We start from the raw sequence: 23,340 nt of genomic DNA on the forward strand, positions 1-23,340 counted from the left end.
CATTGTGAAGTGCTTTTCAAGCACCTGCTGCTTGTGCGTTTTACAATCGCTCATCTGAATGGACGTACACTGAATCTGTATTCAATACTTAAACCGTTTTTTATACAATAGCCAAGACAGAATGAAACATATAGAAAAGGGGAATCCTATATGTGGGTAAATGATAGTAACTAACATTTTAACATTGTTTTTACATCAGAGTTGTAGTGTCTACCCAACACTGCTTTTAAAGCTAGAAGGTACTGTATATGTCTTTGAAAGGAGAGTTTGAAAAATGCAGATGGTGTTGCAGTCAAAGACTAAAGTTGGTGACAAAGTGAAAGGAAAATGTCTATAGGCATAAAAAACGTCAAAGATTAAAATGCTAGGAGAAAGGTATTCATAGGACGACATGAGGAGAGCATTAGAGCACAATTTAAGGGATGTAAAAAGGCATATACTTTGGGTGCAAAATCTTTCCAGTACCACAGAAAATCAAGAAAGATGTAGCACAAAAGACAAAACCAGCAATGTAATGATCACATTAAGGTGGAATGATCAAATTGAAAAGGAACACGAGCTACAGTAATTATATAGATGTTTAGATTTGGTGAATCTTAAAACAGTACAAGAAACGATTGTTTTTGAAGATGAAAACAATGTGAAGATTACATTTTGGGTGACTTAGGTCTTAGTAGCAATTAAATGTTTTGGGTAATTTATTTTAAGACTTAAAACCAAAAGGTACCATCCAATAATTTTGTGAATACAAATTCATTTGGATCCTTGAACAACAAGCTACTGGAACTGCATGTCAAAGATGGCTTAACAAGCCTTCTCTCCTGATCATAATCTTTATGTTCAAAGTGGTTTAATGTTGACTTTATCAAGGCTATGTCTTTCCATCCATGTTTGGTTCCCATTTCCTGATGAAGTTCCCAGTTATATGGCTATTCTCTGGGTATACATCAGTGATATGATCTCTTCCTAAATAACCTATAGTGGTATTTAGTAGTTATAGTGTATTTATACTACAGGATAGTCAAAGAACAAGTCTCCAAATTTGTTTGTTTTCCTGACAACATCACTTGGCCACACTGGGAGTTGCTTATTTATGATCTTACAGAACCAACAGCTCTGACACTCTTGTCACAGCTTCAGAACAAATCACATAACTGTGACGCTCTTATAAACCCACAGACACGTTAGGTTGTATCTCTTTTTAAATTTTTATTCTAACTGCTTTTGTTTCAGATAAACACTTTGCTAAAACTTGTTACAATTCCGTTGTTCTCCTTAAGCTCTATAAAAACACACCAACAAGGGAAAAAAGTGTCTCGGAACCCCAAATGCACTGTAAAAAAGTAATTTCCAAACAATATAAGGGCAAGTTGCCGATCAATGTTTCTATTCATTAACGTCATCTTCGTCTTCCTCAAAAGTCTCTTCTTCATCATTGGCCGTGGCCTCCTGATATTGTTGGTATTCTGAAACCAGGTCATTCATGTTGCTCTCAGCTTCTGTAAACTCCATTTCATCCATCCCTTCTCCAGTGAACCAGTGAAGAAAGGCCTTTCTCCTGAACATGGCTGAGAACTGTTCTGAGATGCGCTTGAACAGCTCCTGAATGGCTGTGCTGTTGCCGATGAAAGTAGAAGCCATTTTCAGACCACGAGGGGGAATGTCGCACACGGCCACTTTGACGTTATTGGGTATCCACTCCACAAAGTAGCTGCTGTTCTTGTTCTGGATGGCCAGCATCTGCTCATCCACCTCCTTCATGGACATGGGTCCCCTAAAGACCGTGGCCACCGTAAGGTAACGGCCATGGCGCGGGTCACAGGCTGCCATCATGTTCTTGGCATCAAACATCTGCTGCGTGAGCTCAGGCACGGTGAGGGCGCGGTACTGCTGGCTGCCCCGAGCCGTGAGGGGAGCAAAGCCCGGCATGAAGAAGTGGAGACGGGGGAAAGGCACCATGTTGACCGCCAGCTTGCGGAGGTCGGCGTTGAGTTGCCCGGGGAAACGCAGCGAAGTTGTGACCCCGCTCATGGTAGCCGACACCAAATGGTTGAGGTCACCGTAGGTGGGGGTGGTGAGTTTGAGGGTACGGAAGCAGATGTCGTATAGGGCTTCGTTGTCGATGCAGTACGTCTCGTCGGTGTTCTCCACCAGCTGATGCACGGACAAGGTGGCGTTGTAGGGCTCCACAACAGTGTCCGACACTTTGGGAGAGGGCATGACACTGAAGGTGTTCATGATCCTGTCCGGGTACTCCTCGCGGATTTTGCTGATGAGCAGCGTTCCCATTCCAGAGCCTGTGCCTCCGCCCAGGGAGTGGGTGAGCTGGAAGCCTTGCAGACAATCACAGTGTTCACATTCCTTCCTCACCACATCCAGCACTGAGTCCACCAGCTCGGCCCCCTCTGTGTAATGGCCTTTTGCCCAGTTGTTCCCTGCACCTGTTTGCCCTGTAATTCAACAGCAAAAAATTGAAACCAAATTTAACTTGCCAGCAATCACAGCATTTATTTCTCTTTACAAGAAGACTTCAAACTATCCTGCTGTCATGACTTCTAAAGCATTTCGCTCTGGATCACTGTTGGCCCTACTACTATATAGAAATTCAATGAAACTGCTTTAGTGACATGTTTAATTCCAGTACCGCAATGTTCAAAATGTTAGTTTTACGTTAATCGCTAGTTTCTTTAACTGCATTGCATTTTATTATTAAAAATGCTTTAGAGAATACAAAGTAATTTGCTCCGAATCAAAAACTGATTTCAAGAAATTAAATCCGCCTTCTCAGTATTCTAAAAAGTTTATTGAGAAAGTGAAATGTCCGATGTAGTAATTCATTGTGGTCAAGCAGGATTCCTTCTCATTATTGTTGTATCCTCTTCTGCACAAATACAGCTTGTTTAAGTTGCACTTTGTTTACTTCCTTGTAATGAATATAGTATTATATAAATAGAATATTCCTTACTTGTTTTATTCAATATAGATTGTTGTCTATGCAGTGATGAGGTCTGTGTAAATGAGTGAGATAGACATAAGGTATTCCAGAAACTGAAATGAACATACAGCGATATAGTTGGGTTTCTAATAATACCAGACAACACAAAAATTGAAACACTTTGGTTTTGGAGACCTTGTCTTGCAAGGTCATCAACCCATATTTTAAAAATAGGTATAAAAACGTTTCCTTACTAATTTTGTTTATTGCTGATTTTTAAACAATTATGCTCAGTTGATTATCAGAGGCTACATTACATTTAGAACCATTTGTATTGTCTAACAATTAACAATGTCAATTTTCCACTATGTTGTTTTATATTGCCCTAGATACTGACATATATTTAAATACAGTATCTAGGAAGTACACTCACAAAGTTGGAAAATTTAGTTTTTAGTTTTTATAAGTCTGCTGCAAATCTTCATTGTGTTATTTCATTGTCAAGCAGACTCATAAGACAGGACTTATGTCTGCTTCCTTGTCTATTATAACAAAAGAACATTCTGCATGTTTAAACTTTGAACTAAAAAACAGTATTTCACATACATTTAAAGTTATATAACTGTCAAAAATATCTGAAGTCATTTCCTACTTTTGTTTTGCATTTCTGTTTCTGCAAAAAGGGCAAAATGCCTTACCCTGCTTAGAAAAGTGACTTTTTTGTTGTTCCAGTGTTTGTATCGTCACTTCAAGTTGCTCTTCACTATTTCAAGTACTCAGTGACAGATGGATGTGCTAATCCTCACTCAGTCTCAAGTCAGTGCTAGATAACTTGTAAGGAAGATGCCTCTGGCTAGACTGCATAAAATGGCCAGTGCGAATAGATTTGTACTATGTTGGGCATGCTGCTGTGCAAAGCTGTGGAGTGCTTTCATTCTCTGAAAAATACTGACAGCTAATAAAAATGTAAGAAATTAGCATTGAAACCAATGCATCTGTTGCATTTTCAATGTCTCTCAGTACATGCTCTTTCAAATACCCATTTGTTGTGAGTATAGAGAGTGCTTAAAAGAATGCCTTACACTGACAGGCTAAAAGAACTAAACCTCTATATTCCTTAAGAGAGAACAGTCCTGACTAAAGTATTCAGAATTCTTAAAGATACTGATAAAGTTAAACCTATGGAGTTCTTCAAATCCTGCAGTGAAATAAGAACCAGCAGACTCCAGGAGAAACTATGTGGATGTACATTTAAAACTGAAAAATGAAGGCATTTTGTTACACAAAAGTTTGTGGCAGAATGTAATAGACTAATCAGCCATGTTGAAGCTAATCCTCTGGTGCCTTTCAAAAAACAGCTGAATGGCGTCCTTGGGTTAATACTGCAAAGCTAAGTACAAGTTACTGAACAGGGTATGAAGGCTGAATGGCATTCTCTCATTGTTGCATTTTAATGTCTCTCAGTATATGTACAGGTGTGTGCCACCAGAGAGACTCGCTGAAATAGAACAGTGAATTGAGCGGAAGGTGATGGCCATTTTTCCCACAGGCACAAAGGCACACAATGGACTGTAACAAATATCCGTGGTCATACAGCACAAATTCCATGCCTACACATTTTACATACATGCAATATATAGGAGATACGGAGCAGACTCTCAGATTTTGCCAGATAAATGAAGTGGGAAATGAGTTATACTTGGATTGAAGGCCTCTGAAGCCAGACTGAATACATTTAGTGTAACACTGAACAGGCATCTTCACTATGATCTCACAGCCTAAAATGAATTCCCCATTGCGGTTGGAGGCAGGACTCTTTATTTGAGTGAGTTGTCAAACCAAATCCTTACTACATTAAATTAATATATTATGTATTAGTGCTGTGTTATTAATTCTAATGAGTATTTCTGTCACTTTGATTATAAGCTAAGAAAGACAAGGCAAATGTTATTTCTGCTTCACTTTGTGGATATATCAGGTTTGTGTTTCTCTGTAAAGAGAATGCCATTTTTATGTTTGGTATTTGGGTGTACTGTACGACCTGCCACAAAAGTACTTATCATGTTCTGCACTGCTTACATAACCATCCACACGACTGCTTACCAAAAATGAAGTTGTCGGGTCTGAAAAGTTGCCCAAAGGGTCCTGATCGAACACTGTCCATGGTGCCTGGCTCCAGATCAACAAGTACAGAACGGGGAACATATTTGTGGGCTGGAAGACAAAGCCACACCAGACAATTTGATACAAAGACTGCTTTCTTTTGTTGTTATTATTCAGTTGGCTGATGACTTTAACTGAAGCGACATACAAAGGTTTAAAGATAAACATTTTATATACAACTGAAAGAGGTCACAACAATGTCTTAATGTAATAATAATGACCATGCAGTAGTTTGCACAGTACAGTGAATGAGTTTACCTATAATGATAGACCTTTGAAGAAGTTCAAAGGTAAGTACAAAATACACAATACCATGTCTAATATGAGATTCAATTATGAGTTGGGGCAGCAGCAGTGTAGAACAGTACAACACTTACATCATTATCGAGGAATGTTATCTTGACTTTTTTTTTAATAAACCAGTAAGGCCTTGTTTAGAATACTATGTTCAAACTTGGTAACCACATTATTTAAAAAAATATTTCTCCACTGGAATTAGTCCAGACATTGATACCAGATACGTTCATGGGCTTAAAGGAATATCCTGGCTTCTTTTAAGAGACAGCAGATTGAGAACCTCAGATCAATTATCCACTAGCATTCAAATGGGCTATATAGGCTAAAAGGTTTCCTTTTATTTGTAACCTTTTATATTTTCTTACGTACCTTTCATTGAAGTTAAAATCATGGCACACTCAAACAGTAGGTAATCAATATAGGATTTTATATTCGAACCTGTAGGGTTAATTGAATTTAAATATTTTAAAAAAGCACTTAGACCAAAGTCATGCCACCCAACAAAATCTGCATTTTAAGATTCCAAGATTTAATGTAATTTCTCCATGAATGCTACGGGGAGTATTCATTCTGACTCACAAACTTACAGGACGCCTCATTGTAGTACACATTTATTCTTTCAAGCTGGAGAGTTGAGTCACCGACATAATTTCCGGCAGGATCAATCCCATGCTCATCGCTGATTACTTCCCAAAACTGCTCCGAACAACGAAAAGGATTCAATCAGACACACTTCGATCATAAAGGCAACAGTAATTAGTATAAACTTACGACGTTACAAAATAAGTAAGGGTTTGACTTCCACCCTCTCTAATAACGGACACAGGCAGTGCTTGACAGCTGAAGGATTCTCTGAATGTTTAGGACATTACAGACACCATTCTTGCCACTCCCTGTGCGCTCCGGCAGAAAAATCAGTATACCAAGTAGATAAAAAGTTAGGATTAAACCGAGTCACCATCATCATCTTCTATGTAGATTATATGTGGATTTTCTATAGATTTACTATGTCAAAAACTTCATTGTACTAGTGAAAGCCTTACAATTTGTATAATTCTTTACATTCGGTTATAATTGACAAATGAACAGTTATGGGAAAATCAAATAATGACTCAAACAAAAAAGGTTACCTTTGTTCCTATTTGGTTGCCACACTGGCCAGCCTGTATATGAACGATTTCCCTCATTGCGTTGCTGCGGTATTGACTTTCCCTGCGATGGGTCGAAAGGCGCAGACTGCTTCAAGCGCTCCGAGTCAATGTATGAAATACTCCGCTACAGCAAAAGTTCTAATCTCAACGAGTCTCCACCCAATCAGCACAGGGTAGGGTCGGGCCTCTGTCTGAATGACAAGATAGCTCAACCTTAATTTTATTTTCTTCCGTCTTTTGCAGTTGATGTTATACGGTATTAAATTTACTAGTTGTTTCAACGCAATAGAAGTTAATCTTATAAAGGAAGCTTATTTTAATTCTGCATTCACATTGTTTCATGAGTGATCCTCACAGGCTGAATATAAATCTTTACAAATTTGAAACATTGTTCAATCCATTATTAGTATTATAAATAATGATGTATTTATAAGCACTTTCAAGAATCGGTTTTAACGATTAATCACAACAGAAGCAAAAAAGTAGATGAAAGAATAGCAATTTATCGCAGTAAAACAAAGACTTGCACATACACAGGCTTTGAATAAAGCTAGGTTTTGAAAAATATGCGGTCTTGCTAATGGATATGGGCATTAAAACGTGAAAATTATGTATCTTAATCTGTATTAGGCTAGTGTCAACATATCTAAGTTTAAGAACTTAGTTTTCCCAGGAGGTCTCCCATCCATGCACTGGCCAGGCTCACACCTACAGTATAGCACTCATTTTTAGCATGTTGCCAGTTGTGAGTTACCACGTGATAAAGCTACTGTCTAAACAGTCTTATGTTGTACTTTTCTGTCTCGAAACTCAGAAATATGTAAGTAATGCTGACACTCTTAACATTGCACTTCCACAATCTAAATTCTCTCAGCATTATTTTTTTTCTTTCCAGTTTGTCATTTTAAACTACTCTTGCAGTCTAGCTGTTGTGAAGTGTGTTAGCCTAAAAACGTAGTCTCAATGCCAAAAACAAGCAAAGGTTATAGAAAAGTGTGTGGTTGTGGATTCAATTGGCTCTTTACTGTCAATTGGTTAGACTGGAATGATTTGGTTACTAGAATGCACTGGAACTGCCCACTTGGTGGTATGAAGCCTAAACATCAAAAGTACATTTTAAACAGGTTAGAGGGCTGTACCAGTAGTTATGACAGCTGCCTTTGTCTTTCCTCACCAACAACACAGAATTCCAAACCCAAACCATCACACATTCCAACCTGTCACGATCCATCAAATGTTGTGGTGAAATAATATTTAGGTTGTGAAGCTCGTGTAGAACATTCAGATCCATTTTTAGCCTTAAGAGATACAGTGTGTAACCAGATATAAATTCTTTAGCCCTGCGGAAACATTTATCAGAAAATTCTCAAAGTATGGGCAAAGCTTCATTAAATGGAAGAGGCTGCTTTTAGCCAAGCACAAAATGTAAGAATGCATGAACAACTTAACCTGTATTGTGTGGCTCACTAAATCTTCCCAAGAGCATTTCCTACTGAAGGAATTCTAAAGGACAACAGAATGTCTTGTAAAATTCACAACATCTGTAATCAAATGGGCTAGATGGCTGATTGTCTTCCTCTCAATCCTAGCATGCTCTTGCAGTATGCTGTTCAATCATAGCTGGAATCCATTCATGATCGGAAAGCATGTTCCAGCCTGTCAACTGTATTCCTAGTTCTCTTTCAATTTCTGAATTGATTTAGAGTTAACTGTTTTAAGAAATTGTCTAAAATTTACTTGGCCACTGTCAAAGATGTGCATGTTCAGTTCAATGTGATTTCATACTGCTTTGCCAAAGTTTAGACATTCCACAGTAATCCTTCAGGAGATGAACTGGTGTATATCAGAAAATCCCATCCAAGTGCTACTGGAGCATTTTTCTCTCAAGCAGGAAGAAAAGCCAGATAAACACAAATGGACACTGATAGCTAAGGTATTTATATTCAGTGTTGATAGATTACAAATAACTCCACAGGGCCATTTTAGAACTCATATATTATTCTGCAAGAGAATTTCCATTGGAACTTGAATAGGTAGGAACTATGTGTCTGCTCGACATGGCTTGTGTACTGTACCCCAGCTCCTGCGCTGACATTTCTTGCTGAGACTCTAGTTGCAGCATGCATGGTTACAATGCCATGTAAGTCATTGAACTCATGAGCTGAAGAATTCCACAGGATAGGCTACAAAAGCATCCATGGAGCAGAAGAAGGCTCAACCCAAGATCTTTGTCAAATCAGTTTCAAGCTGAAATGAACTTGTTTTTTTGCTCTACACAGACAATGTTTTGTGCAATGAAAGTTACATGCAAGAAAATATTGGAGCTCTTGGAAATGTCTATAAGAGCATAAGAATTGAAGAAAGATTGCAAATAAGATGAAGTCGTTTAGATTACGTTGTTGTTAAACACCTAAGATAGCCTAAAATGTTGTCGAGCTGCCTTGAAGTTTCTCACAATTTGGACACCAGTAGTCAAAATCTTAACTTCACTAACTGTGAAGCATATTGCAGGCATCCACAACTCTCATCTTAAATAATTTCCCTTTTGGTTCACAATTCTGAGCCTTGTTTCACTATTGAGTCTGAAGTAATCCCTGATCTGACCATGTCTGTAACTTCATATACTTGGCTCAAGTCTCCTGTCTCCTTTATTTTAGACTGTAGATTTATGTCCTATATCCTGCCTGCACATGAGAATGCCAAAGACCAAGTATCATTCTTGTTGCTTTTCTATGAACTCTTGCTGAGGCTATACTATCGTCTTGTGGTACGGTGATCAAAAATGAACAAACTATTTCGGGATCTAAGGTCTTACTAATGCGGTGTCTAGCTTGAGCATAACCTTTATGCTCAATTAATCGATTTAAATTCCACATATTTGTTATACGCCCAAGCAATGTTCGCTTTTTAACTCTCTTGATGAGAACAACAAGCATCTACATAAAAACACAGATTCCTTTGCTGTGAAGCTTCTGAAGCCCAAAATCACCAGTCTGATACGTGGTGCATGTTACTAATTCCTAATGGATAATATTGCCCACTTGTCAATGTTAAATTTAATCTTTTCACTGTTTCTGTCATTGCCATTTCTCCTATTCTTGTAAATCTTAAGAATGTAATGAGTTCACTACAAATACCAGATTCTGATTAAGAAAACCAGTGGGTATGAAACAGATGTCTGTGACTCTTGGTGTTGCATTTGCTCCAGTCTGTGGGTACAGCTCCCAACCTTAGCAACAGTTGAAATACCTAGTTAAAGGTCTATGAATAACACCCCTTATTTCCATAAGCACAACTGTGAAAACACTGTCAGGTCCTGGTGATGTATTAGTTTTAAGCTGCCCTAGTTCCTGCAATACTTTAGTGTCAGTTAAGCTAAAATTACTCCAAGCTGATTCATCTTTTTTCTAAAAATCTGTATAAAATGTTCATGAACTTTTTCTTTTTTACGGTATTAATACTATATTATCTTGCAAGCTGTTTACATCCAACTTCTACGGTTCTTCTACTGTTTATAGCATTGAATAAATGTTTGCTTCTTTTCTGCCTCCCTCTATGTTAATGTATTTTTCAGTTGTGTAGCTATTATTATTTGTTTCTATTTTAAACTTTACACTTTCTTATGATTTACCCTTGAATCTCCATTAAATAAACCCATATTTTCCTGAACTTGAACTTGATTGTTTTAGTTATGAAATATATTAATTCCTTTTCCATCATATCTATGGATTATATGCAGTCATTTTTGGTAAGTACTCATTCTTGCACAGAGGATAAATTAAAGACAAATGTACAATCTGTAGAAGAAAGCATATTTGCTGAAGAAAAATGAAAAGAAGCAACTTTAATAAAACTATTTGACTATAAAAGTAATCCAATAATATCAAAATGTTTAAAAAAGAATAAAGTTACGCATGTTTAAATTTCTTTCCACTATATTTCATAAATGGTGTGCAATGTGATATTATGTTAACAAGACAAATTCGAGGTTATGTAAATGTTATCTGCTGATATGCAGAATACACTTTCTATATAATATGCAACAGTTTGTCATTGATGGAACCATGTTTGACATGGTTACCCTGAAGTATTATTTACAAAAGAACAATTTTTGTGAGATTTTAACAGGATTATGCATTGATATTTATCTATTTTATTTATTTACATTTAAAGAACAAGAAAAAAAATAAATTCTATACTGTGGTAGTGCTTGTCAGAAAACTGTGCTTAACTTAGCTGTTGAGTGTTAAAAGTGCTTAGCAGAGATTAGAACATTCATGTTTCACACACAGTGTACATTAAGTTTCTTATGCCTCAGTAAGATTTTTAAAATCTCTCTCAGCAGTTATATTATGCTTTTCAGGAAGCTGTCCTTCCTTTGTCAATTTTGCTGACTTTTAACTTCACATTTATTATTTTTATTGTTTTTTAACAGCAAAATAATTACAGACAATTAATGTCACTGATAATACAAACTGCTTAGGTGAGAAATGTTATTGGAAAAAAAGAAAGAGGCTGAGTGTCACACTTGAATCATTTGACACAAAATTATGGCAGACAGGACAACTTGGTCAACTTGAGAAAAAAATATGCCTACAGAACATTTTCCAGTGGAGTCTCCCGATATGATGTAATCTAATTTGTAAGGTACCACATTGTACTAATGCATTGCAGGGTAGGGCAACAAGTTGGAGTCTCACTGGCGCCAATAGAGAGCAACACTCCTAGGTACAGTATACAGAAAGAAATCTGATTTGTAACTGTGTTGTACTAGTTCTTTTATTAGATCAGTCTAGACAAACACCCTTTTTGGTATCACTAGTTCGCATTGGTATCATTCTTTTTCTTATATGTTTTGTTTATACAAAATGGGACAATCTTACTAAATAAAACGGATATAAAGCCAGTAATTGTTGCCTTCCTAGTGCAAGCTGCAAACAGTCTGCAGGAACCTCAGGATATCCTTAAGGTCCAGCTCTCATAGTGTGTTCTGCAGCTGGTAAGAGGAACGCACAGAGGAAGTCAAAGCTTAATGCTGGAAAACTAGTTATGTAGTAATGATCAAGTTTTTACAAATGTGAACAGTCCTTTAAAAATATTTATTATTTTGACATAATGTGAAAACATATTTGATAACAGGCAATGGTTGTGGACTTTTTGTTTACTGTATATTAGTCCTAGTAATAACATTATAATTGGTCCTGTAAAGGTATACTTTACACAATACACTACACTATACACTATTCAATAAATAAAGTATGAACATTTTGACTGAATGATTTGATAAAATCGAACTTGCATTTCCTACTGCTTTCTTTATCAGAAGGTACATTTATGTCACTTTTTTGACCTGTCCATAGCCTATTTGGATCCTTACGGTATGCTGTGTCAAACTTCATAATACCCGTTTTGTAAATGTTATAACCCACTGTCTGTCAGAGTGGCCTGCATGGAAATTATAGAGTATATCTAAATAAAACATACACTTTGTTAAAAAGAAAAATATAGGCGATAATTGAGAATCTCCTGATTCCATGAAGTTTGCAACATTTTTTATATTTTTTTGCCAATTATATACAGTATTTTACTCTGAGCAGAGGCAGCAGAGTTAATACATTCATCAATCATAACTGAACAGGCTGAGATCTGAGAGTTACTGGAGGAACTACCCACAATGTAGTATCACACATTGTACATTTGTGTGGTTCTCAAAATGATTAAAATACACAGTACATTCAACACAGCCAGTATGTCTACAGGCAGGTCAGGCACTCAAGTATCAGGAATCTTCTTGTTGCATCACAATGTCCCCGATGTCCCTGTCTGTTCCTCTTCTCCGATACGCTGATACACATATGAGGCACTATAGAGAAGTAACTGGCCAGCAACTCGGGCCAGATAGGAGAGGTAACGGAGGGCTATCCTGGAAAAAATAAATGTGGAAAGTAAAGAAGTGATCTGATCTTTCTGGTCCACGTTCTTTCCGTTCAAACCTCTCCACACATTCACAAGTTAGTTATTCCAAAAAAGTCTTTAAAAAGCAGGCATGTTGAGGAGAGCTGAAGCTCCCTTTAATGGAATATTATAGAAATATAACATTTTATGTTAGATCGTACTCTACCAACAATACTACAGTGAATTTAAAAAGAAAATGTATAGCAGAATTGCAGTTCAACACCTGTTGTAAAGACAAAAAAAACTTTGCTAACATTGTTTACAATTAAATAATCCAGACTGGTTACAAAACCATAAAATAGTCTAGAACTTTGAAGATTTTCCAGCAGGGATTTAAAAGGTCCAGCTTCTAAGCACAGAGGGGATACAGCAAGTGAGAAGAAAACCAGCACAAGACAATCAAAATGTAAAAGACAGAGTTTTGTAGATGTTTGTCCCATGCTGGAGATGCAAAGTAAAAATATAAATTTGAAACAGCCCTTTATCATTCCATTCTACAGCACCAAGCAAAACTCTCCAAAGGCATGACTGTAAGTGAATGACTATTTGTTACTTTTGTACAAGGTGTTTCAATCAAATTACTTCAGTAAAAATGCCCAGCTGTATAACTATTCACAGATTTAAGTCACTCTGGATAGAAACCTCAGTTAGATAAATTAATAACAATAAACACTCAACTCAACCTACTCCTCTCATTCTAGAGAAAACTGATCTTACAATATCAAGAGCATCTTCAAATCGAAGTGCCCATCACCAGTCCTCTGAAGTTAACAGTTTGATATGTTGGTTAAACAACGGGTAGAAACTGAAAACAGGATTCAAACTGGTTGGATAAAATAAAAAATGGAAACCTAAGACTATGTAACTAGAGTATATGCAGCTATGAGTACAACCTTAGAGGACTGGCAGTATTTTGTGTATAAGTTAGTAATAAAATAGCCCAATAACATAATGTGTTTGCAGTTCTTGTACAACGGTTAATAAAATATCAGACCAGAGAAAAGATTCCATTTCATCCTTTCCAAGTTGTGTTTCTAAACCTTTTCTATCACCAAATACTTACTTCAGCACCTGTTTCGCTCCTGTACATTTAATGTCATATGACATTGTGTATGTGTCATAAAAAATTGCCTTAATGGTGAGGCATCCAATGAAATCCTTGGGATTTAATTTGTAAAGGTCAAAACTGAATTTGGCAATTCCATTTTTCTTAGATCGCTTGAGACCTGGGGCTCCCTACAAAAAAAAACATCAAACATATTTACTATGGAAATACTGTGACTTTCTGAGATGACATTTATAATTCAACATCCTCTCCAAAGAAAGAAAAACAGAAAAGAATAGTGGTGGATTTAAAATAATCACAAATTAAATACAATGCATAGAAGAATGTTGGACAACTTCTAAAATGTCTTCTTCCACAGCTCTTGAATGTAGGTCAACAGTAGGTAACTGTAGATTCTGGACATTTCACATTTGTCACCATATCAAACAATCATACAGACGTGTGTGAAATTAAAAGAATATAACAGTATTCCTAAATTTATTTTTACCTCAGTATTGTATCAAAACAGATGGAAACATGTTAAAGATTGCAAGATATGAACATTGCCTTATTCCTTTATTTTCAGTTAACTTTGTTGTTTGGATTATATTTATGACCAATAAGCATGATCTGAAATACTGTATTATCTATTTCTAATTAAGAAATTGATGGAGGGTTAAGGGACTTTGTACTGAGGCATGAGTAACTCTGTGTCTCTATAGTAGTTGACGACACTGAATCAGGATGTTGCAGGACAACAGGTTTGGCGAATGCCTACATCTCATATAAAACAACAGAAATCCTGAAGACGATTCTGTATCTTATCTGTCCAGTAATGTTATGACAGGAAACAGTGGGTGCAGCTTCTGTTGAGGAAGAACTGTCTTCACAAATCTCTGAAAGTCATTTTTGTAGAACAAGTTACGCAAACCTTTGACACGTGGGGGGTTTATGATATTGCACATCTGGATTTAAACAAGGTGCCCCATGTACATGAAAATTGCTTCAGAGAGCAATGGCAAGAGGAACAGCATCTGGGTTAGATCATGGGAGACAGCTCCCAACTCCAGCCCTGAAAGGCCACATTCCTGAAGGATTTACAAGTTGGGTGCATCTGAAGATCTGGGAAAAGCTGTTAAACTGGAGGAAAACCCTGCAGAACTGTAGCCCTCTGGCTCTGAGTTTGGGAACCTGCTTCTTTTCCTCATGTATATACCACCTACATCTCATATCTCACCACATGCGTCACATGTCTCGGAAACAGCAACAGCTGTTGTATGAGAAAAATATGCTCATCAGTACAACATAACTGTATATACACTGTACAGTATATAATGGTATATTAAAATACAGTTAATTTAATAGAAGCTGTTATAAGGAACACAAATTACATTATTGTTGTTTACACATGATCTACAATGTAAGTGCTCATGTCGATAATAGTCCACATTTTTTAACATAAACACGTTAATGAAATGAAGTATGTGGGGTGTATTTGTACTGTTCAGATATTTTTTCCCTTCACTCATACACTTTTAACCTGCAACTGCTATAGCACTGAGAAAGTAGTTAAACTAAAATGTGTTCATTAACCTGACAGAAAAGACTTCAATGAATTAGAACACAAAACAGAGGATTCGCAGAACATAAGACCCGTTTTGAAATTTCTGTAGGAGCCACAATCCAGACTGCAGTCCTACTTCGCCTCCTGGTGGCTTTAATGGGAACTACAGTCAATGAGAGGGCAGGGAACTAATCAATAGTAGATAATAAATAATCACCATCAGCTCTAATTTATATACTGAATATAGCACCTAAGAAAATAATGGGCAAGTAAGACCAAGAAAAGTCAGAACAACTTGAATATTCAGGGGAATATCAACATACACCCAACCTCTAACCACTACCTCAACCCAGATCTTAGTCTTTACACGTTAGATGAAGAATAGACGTCAGACATTTCTGGCTCCGTTTCCTATAGCATTTAATGATTTTAAGGGGCAGCCAAACAATCTATAATTACCTTGGCTGGAGTCCACCTCTGCCCTCCTTCCAGCAACATGAATTGTGTGTTTGTTTCCAAAGACTGAAAGAACTCCTCATTCTCAACCACAGTCCCGTCCTCCTCCAGGACCAGCGTGATCACTTCTGAGGTCAGCAGAAAAGCCTGCACAGCCTGGAGCAAGAGGAATGAAACACTGATCAGCGCTTCACCACTGTGAGGTGTTGCACAAGTAGAGAGAAGTAGAATAGAGGAGTTTATTTACTGTACATATGTACATTGGCATTCTTATTTGCGCTGATCTCTCAGGACATAGTACAACAGACGACACAGTACACCAGACAACACCACACAATGTAGACAGTACATTACAAACATAATAAATAATAACAACCCGAACAATAAATATGCGGTGGAGAACAACAATTCTACAGTTAGTGTACAGTACATGTGCTCTAAATTTCTAGTTTTATTACTTAAAATAAGTCAAAATTGTACAGTCAGATGGATTTGAGCTTCATGAAACGACGTTTAAAGTAATATTTTAAAATAGTGTTACATTGCATTCAAAATAAAACTGTACATTATATTTTACGTTGTACAGAGAGGACCTGTGACTAACTACTTGGTATAAGTAGTCAGTCCAGTCAAAATAACACTGTACCGTCAGAGAAGGAGCAAAATAAGTAGAGGTTTATTAAGGGAAACCAAATCAAAATGTGCAAATGGAAAAAAAACAGGACAGAACAAAGCACCAGGCCAGGTTATATACTATAATCCCTATCCCTGGTCCTATTGATGGACAGGTGAGCCTTCATTTAAAGAAGTGGGTTGACAAGCTCTTAACCTGACACAGGATGGTGGAACTATCCAGCATAAGACAATATTGTGGATCTACAAAAGGTGACACACAACAAAATACAACATTATATATTTTACAGAAATAACATAGCAACAGATACTTATGAAAACTGTATGATAGGCCCCAAAGACCATGTGACAAGGGCCTAGCACAGCCCATCAGCACAAGGGGTTCTCATATTAAAATTAAAATGAAAAATAAGATTTGTCGACAGCAGTCCCATCCAGGGTGTAGGGTGTGCCTTGCACCCACTGCTTGCTGGGAAAAGTTTCCGGCTCCCCTACCACCCTGAATTGAAAGTAGTATGGGTGGATTTTTAAACTGTAAAGATACCAGGGCAATTGCACGGTTGGAGTAGAAGTAGATCAACTACAAGTCAGTTAATGTCATCTGCACAAATCAAAACAAATGCCAACCCCTACTCCCCCCCTCTCAAAAAAAATAGCATTACCTTAATAAATTCTACTAGTGGTTGCTGATTGTAGACATTAATATCTCAAACAGAAAAATGAGAAATGAACCGAGAGCAATGATGCTCTTCCTTTAAGCACACGATTCAATCTCAAGTGGCCCTTGGGTTCATAAAAAAGACCTCGGGCAATATCAAGATAGAGACACAGATACTGCACAACACATACTGTATACAACACAAGAAACAAAGCAAAGCAAATGAACTCAGCAGTAGCTGCAGTACCTTAACCTTCTGTAAAACACACAAACTGAAGCATACACTCATATCCAGAGGCAAAGAGACATTTTGAAAACACATTATACTGCATATTCGGAGGGCACATTTCTGATAACACATTTCAGTTTTACACACAGTACCGCACTCTCTCTTGCTTTTATTTTTTAGGAAAGAAAAAAATAAATGCTGAATCTTCCAATGTGCGGTAAACTTTCACACATTTTTTTTCTCCTGTCTCTAATTACGGAACTATTCTCACTAAAGCAGGACAGCAGTTCATGGTTTGTATAAACAATGGAAATCTGAAAGGGGATTTGACAGTCTATTGTACAGTCCTCACCACTGACTGACAGAATGACAAACTTTACCGTGGGAAAAAAAAGACTTGGCTGGGCGGGGATGGAAAAGTGAACTCCAGGGTTTTCTGAGCTGACCCTCCCTGCTTAGGACACTACCTTAGCGAGGAGACTGTCCAGCGAAGAGGCCACCATTCCTTTACGCCTGCCCCGGTCATGTGTGCAGACCCTAAAGGGCCGCGGCTGTGCCTCCGGGCTGAAGAGAACGCGCCTGCTGATCGAGGAGCCCACCGAAGACACAGTCCTGCAATTTCAGAATAAAAAAAAACAGGCCCCAGAAGTTCCTTGAGTCTTGGACTTTCAGCACTTGTACTACAATAATTCTTTTAGGGATCTTTAAGGTGGTTTGATGCTGTGGTCCTGCTAATCCTGATCTCCTTCTTGGCAATGTGGAATTTCCATTTCACCCATCAAAACCGTATTGCTGGAAAACATACAGCCTTCCTATAGCAATGGAAACGAGCTAGACTCTCCAGAAACCCCTCTTCCCCTCTCCCCACACCAACGAAATGATATATTGGCTACCCCCACAAAGGACAACATGGTACAGTCCGAGTCAACAACTCCTGCTAGGTTTGTCTAGTTTGTTTTTATCTGAAAATAAAAAATGAACTTTGAAGGTTGCAAAACCAGTAACATTTAAACTGCCTATGCAGACAATTTTAACAATTGAACAATTGTTTCTCATTGTTCTAATTCTAATTGTTTTTCTGATGTTCCCAAGTTATTTTCTGAGGAAATAAAAATTCAACGGTAGTGTGGGGGTCGGTGTTTTATGGATATGGCCCTCTGTTGGACAAATAGTGGTAGAAACTAAAACAAGCTTCCACTCTTTATAGGTATACAATAAAATATTGTACAATAAATATGCAAGGAAAATCCAGGCACCTATGCTGTTCCTTTGGAATATGAAATTGAATACACTCACTGAATCATTTTCATTTCACCCTTAATTGAATTAACAAGATGCATGACTAGAGCATTTGCTAAACAAATACCCTAAAGATTGGAATTGTAAGTTACCTCTAAGACACAATAGTTAAAAGACAACCTCCAACATGTTTAGGAGATAAAGACAATCACATAATTGACTTAATCATGGGATTAATTTGAGCTAAGATTTTAATGGTGTAACGGACTTGGAGCTGGAGCAAAAGCCAGCAGATGTGTGGCCGTAGCGTAGCAGGCTTGGGACCCCTACTCTACAAAAAATTACAGAATGTTGTGAAAATGGATAGTAACGTTTAATTTGAAGTGCCCTGCCATTTTCTGTATCGTATTTAAACGTGCTTGGTTACCTGGGCGTGGTGCATAACAAGACAATCACAATCACAAAGCCCAGCTTGTAAAAGGATCTCTCAGCATGGCTAAAATAAAGGTAGGAAAGGGGATGGAACTAGAGATTAGGATTGGCGCAAAACCTATCCTTCTGATGCATATGAGCAAATACAGTAAATATAACAAGCCCTCAAGAAAGACATCACCAAGGTTGAAGTGTATGATAATAAAACACAGGCAAACAGCCTCTATGCTCCCTGATAAATCCAGTCTGTTCCTTAAATGATGTTCTTGTTCCTTCTGCAACCCTAAAGGTGGAATGGATGTAATGCTAATTTTATATCTCTGACTTAAGATGGGAGCTAAAGTAAGGTTTTACCATTGACAAGGTTAGGGCTGTAGCTAACTAATAGGTGTAGCTGTAGCTAATAGGTTTGAAACCAAGATGAGGTTTTTGGATGGACTAAGGTCATCCTAAATTTAACTGGTTTTAGTGAACTTCGTATGAGCAAGCAAACATCTTACCAGTTTCCATCATTTGGAGCTTTATATTGAATACGTGTACGTGCAGATTCCTGTTAGCCATCGCATTCCTGTATTAACAACCTCTAGGAGTGTCATGTGCACAAGATGGAAACCGTACAACTTCACTACCAGTTTCTGTACATGTAGCACAAATGCAAACAGAGCACAAATTACTAATGAAAAGTCGTGGCTTTATTTGCATGTGGACAAAAAAGTCCCATAGCTTGTTTTTTACCTGTGATTATCACTTGAATATGTAATCAAAAACGGAACGTTCACATGGTAAATGAATAAAATGTCACGTTAATTGCAATTTCAAATACCAAAGCTAAAAATAAACCCGAGTCTGGTGTGGGAATCCACTTTACATAATGGTCAGATTAGAGTTCTGTATTACTAGTTATTGATCTGTAAAGAGGGCCAGCATTGTTTATGACTTAGCCTAGCCCTTTATGCACACGAATATAAGGATTGTCTTCTTTGGGGGACACTTTTCGGGGTCTCACAGCACAGTGTTCCACGTTAAACACTGTGAATAATGTGTTTCATTTATGACTAACAAATGTTAAAACAGTACAAGTGCATGAAGAAACATTCAAGGTAAACAATTAGATCCGGCTGCACAACTATTAAACACTGTAAACAAATTAAGTATCCAAGTGCGTTATATTCAATGCACCTATGTAACATTTCACACATTTTTAAACCCATTCATTATTAGATAATAATACCCGAAACATGTCAGTGAAAGAAAAAACAGCAATAACATAGTTTTTAAATGATTTCAATGTTTCGGCGAATCAGGCAAGCGGCAACATTTTAACATTTTTAATTTAAAAAAGCAAGACTGGAGAAACGTAACTTTAAGATTTCATATTACTGCGAAAAAAGCACTACGTTTACACGAAAATCTTATTACTTAAGACGCTATATTTAACGCTGCTGATTTAAAACCCCAAAAAACGTCGAGAACACACACCGCATTCCATTTAAATTAATTGCTCAAGGCTCCTTCTCTGTAGCCGGCTTTATCAAGACAATACAATTAACTAAATTATCTTTAGGACCTCTGGTTGATTTGTATAAATGCATTTCTTTTAACAACAGAGGTATTGACGCAAGAAATTTGTGCTGCTTAAAATGGCACCATTCTGAAAAAAAAAATACTCGCCTTACGAGCGCCCGTGGCGACAATGCGCTGGCGTATTCCTTAGCGTACTCCATGGCTCGCCGGTCTGAGCAAGTGGTCAGTGCGGTCACTACAGTAACCTTTCTCCGCTCAGCAAGAAGTCAGATCTTCTCAACCTACAAACGGGGTCACTTGGTTACTTGATAAACAAATGCCACAGTCGCACAATATATTTTCAGGGGTACTGGGGGGATGCTTTTATGTTTTACTGCCATTACGGTCATCTGATTGGTTCTTACCTGCAGAAGGCTATGACGAGAAAAGGAGAGAAAGGGGGGACGGTTTCTTGTATTATTTTTCTTTTTTGGAACTCGGAATCCAAGGCACATAAGCGATTCCTTACCAGTTATCTACATACCTGTTTGTGTCCTCCAGTGTATCTCTGCTTTTACGCACATTCGATTTTAAAGCTGAGTGCTGTTGCCTGTTCTGCCAAATGAATATGCATCCCGATTAGTCAATACTAAGGTACACCCCCTTTTCTGAGACTGAGGGAAAAAACTTGAAATACATACTGATTTTAATGGAATTCGAATGGTATTTAACGCAATAACGCTATATTTCTGTACAGATGAGCTGTTGGTAGTCTTATAGTAAAATAAAGCTATAAGAGATTTTGAGTAACTCATACTGAATGGCTTCCAAATTGAAAAACTGAATTTGTCAAGTGTCACTGTCATTTCGAGTGTTTTGATCCTTCTAAAGTGGGCGAGATGATCTCGTCAAATTGCTTTATGCATTTTTATAAGTATATGTGTTGTAAAGTCTCTACCTCCTGTAATGTCTTCTTAAATTACTCTTAAAATGCCTACAAGAACGAAAGTTTGAAAGTGAACGGGTCTTTGAAAACCCCTGTAGCACATGAGCTTAGTGATGACTACTTGAACCTTGTGGTAAAATAGATTTAGTATTTTTTTGAGCATTGAATAAGTTTATAACCAAAAAATGCATATGCTGCTCCCCATTATATTGTAAAATACTGGATTAAGAAACAGCTGCCGTAAGAGCCGGTTTACCAGAGCGGTGACGTCACCGCCCTTCCCTGTAATAGCAGGGCCACAGCCGCTGGGCTGGGTGGCGATCTCTCTTTAGCTCACCAGGCTGGGTCCCTGTTGAGTGACGCTGGAGGCCTGGGTTCGCGTCCCCGACAGTGGGGGGGCCGACCTGATGCGGCAGCAGGCGAGGGCGCACACGTGAACCCCGTAGCGTTATAGTATATTGCATACAACAATGTGCATTGTATTGAACAGCATTAGGCTAAGAACCAATAAAATATAAATTTGAGCCTCTATATGACAGTCAAGTCTCCACAGTCTTTACAGTATTTTGCTGTCTGAAACAGGTGCCACAGAACATCTGAGCATTCCATTTTGAAATGGACACTGCCTTCCACCATACGTTCCTGAAGCACCTTTATAGCTTTCTGATTTCTGTTGGTAGCACTGGAATGATCTCAAGGTCACAGTTACAACAATAAAGTTGACAAGAGCACCTGCTGCTTTGTTTTGTTGTTCCCAGCATTACTTTCTCTGTGGTGTTAGAGGAAATATGTGAAGTCCTGGTATCCATAGAAATGAAGCAGTGATACTTGAGATTCACCGATGTAATGGCCTAGTGCATGCTGGTTAACTTGATGTAACTAATTAAAACATCCTGTGATGGACTGACATTCCTTCCAGGGTGTATCCTGCCTTGTACGCCTTGTCTGCCAGACTGGGCTCTGAGACAGTGCAACCCAGTATTGGGTAAGAGATCACTTTATTGGCCATATACAATTTCTTGCATTAGGAGTTTGTCTTTTTTTGTATACCCCAGCTTGCTCTTCATGAGACACACAGAGAGGGAGAGCTTGGAGTCAGAGCACAGGGGCAGCCATTATACAACACCCCTGGAGCAGTAGGGGTTAAGGGCCTTGCTCAGGGGTCTAACAGAGTAGGACTCCTCTGCCAGCCACAGGATTTGAACCAGCAGCCTTCCGGCCACAGGCACAGATCCTTAGCTACAGAGCCACTGCTCCACCCATTATGCAGTTTATTATAAATGCATGGATGATAGAAATTAGATGAAAACAGCAGCAGCAATTTAATCATGCTGCAAACAGTCTAAATGTGCATATATAACTGTCAGTTACATATTATTTGACCTTTACATTTATGAGGATTATATGCCACAAGAAATAACTCAGAGAAAAGCGAAACACAATAACATTTTTTAAGAATTCCTGAGTTTACACAGGACTTATGCTCGGTGACTTAATGTATACTTCAGATGTAGTTTTGTAGGAATCTAGTGTGTGAGTAACTTCCATGTAAGAGGCTTATGTATTGTTAGTTTCCTTAATTCTACTTATTTGTGAGTAAATCTTGTGCTGCTGTTTTTTTCCCCCCACTGTCAGCAAAGAAGTTATGCAACTTTCTTGGCAACAACAAAACAGGTAGGAGCAGTGCCAAAATCCACCCTACTTTGCAAAATTTGCATAGCTGTCCATCTGGTACAGAAGACAGGATGGTATTGAAAATGTAATTTGATTCATTTCAAGCTTTATTGTCCCCTGAGAGAAGTTTGTACTATGGCAGAGTCCAACAGAACAATACAACAAAAACAGACATCACCAACAAAGAGTTCAGGACAACAGTGTTTCAGAAGATAAGAGAGTTACTTTACATTGTTTGAGAACATGATTGCTTAAGGGATGAACTATTTCTAGTGCTTTTTATTGTTACTCCTATGGGCACCAAGGTGTCTCCCAGATGGGAGTAGTGTAAATTCACTGTGGAGGGGATGTGCCACACGCTCCAAAATGGGCATTTACATTGATTTGATTTGCCCCAATGAATTTAGTACTAATCTTCACAAATATTTTTCCCACCTGTTTTTAACCACCTACTGTATTA

At 37.9% G+C, this 23,340-nt stretch overlaps 2 protein-coding genes across 2 annotated transcripts; both read right to left on the reverse strand.

Moving 5' to 3' along the window:
* Positions 1-1,189: 1,189 nt before the first annotated feature.
* Positions 1,190-6,655, reverse strand: tubb6 (tubulin, beta 6 class V). Its single transcript, XM_088919706.1, has 4 exons — positions 6,526-6,655; positions 5,983-6,091; positions 5,039-5,149; positions 1,190-2,450 (listed from the first exon to the last, which is right to left on the reverse strand). Exons 1-4 carry the CDS (start codon positions 6,580-6,582, stop codon positions 1,387-1,389), a joined length of 1,341 nt encoding a protein of 446 aa, XP_088775832.1. The 5' UTR covers positions 6,583-6,655; the 3' UTR covers positions 1,190-1,386.
* A 4,971-nt stretch (positions 6,656-11,626) lies between these two features.
* On the reverse strand, positions 11,627-20,881 carry cidea (cell death inducing DFFA like effector a). The gene is made up of 6 exons (XM_088918740.1): positions 20,805-20,881; positions 20,429-20,562; positions 17,554-17,698; positions 15,570-15,722; positions 13,565-13,737; positions 11,627-12,469 (listed from the first exon to the last, which is right to left on the reverse strand). Exons 2-6 carry the CDS (start codon positions 20,479-20,481, stop codon positions 12,346-12,348), a joined length of 648 nt encoding a protein of 215 aa, XP_088774866.1. The 5' UTR covers positions 20,482-20,562; positions 20,805-20,881; the 3' UTR covers positions 11,627-12,345.
* Positions 20,882-23,340: the final 2,459 nt, after the last annotated feature.

The sequence above is a fragment of the Atractosteus spatula genome, chromosome 6 (genome assembly GCF_055471065.1).
Source record: "Atractosteus spatula isolate fAtrSpa1 chromosome 6, fAtrSpa1.hap1, whole genome shotgun sequence".
In the NCBI taxonomy this organism is placed as follows: Eukaryota; Metazoa; Chordata; class Actinopteri; order Semionotiformes; family Lepisosteidae; genus Atractosteus; species Atractosteus spatula.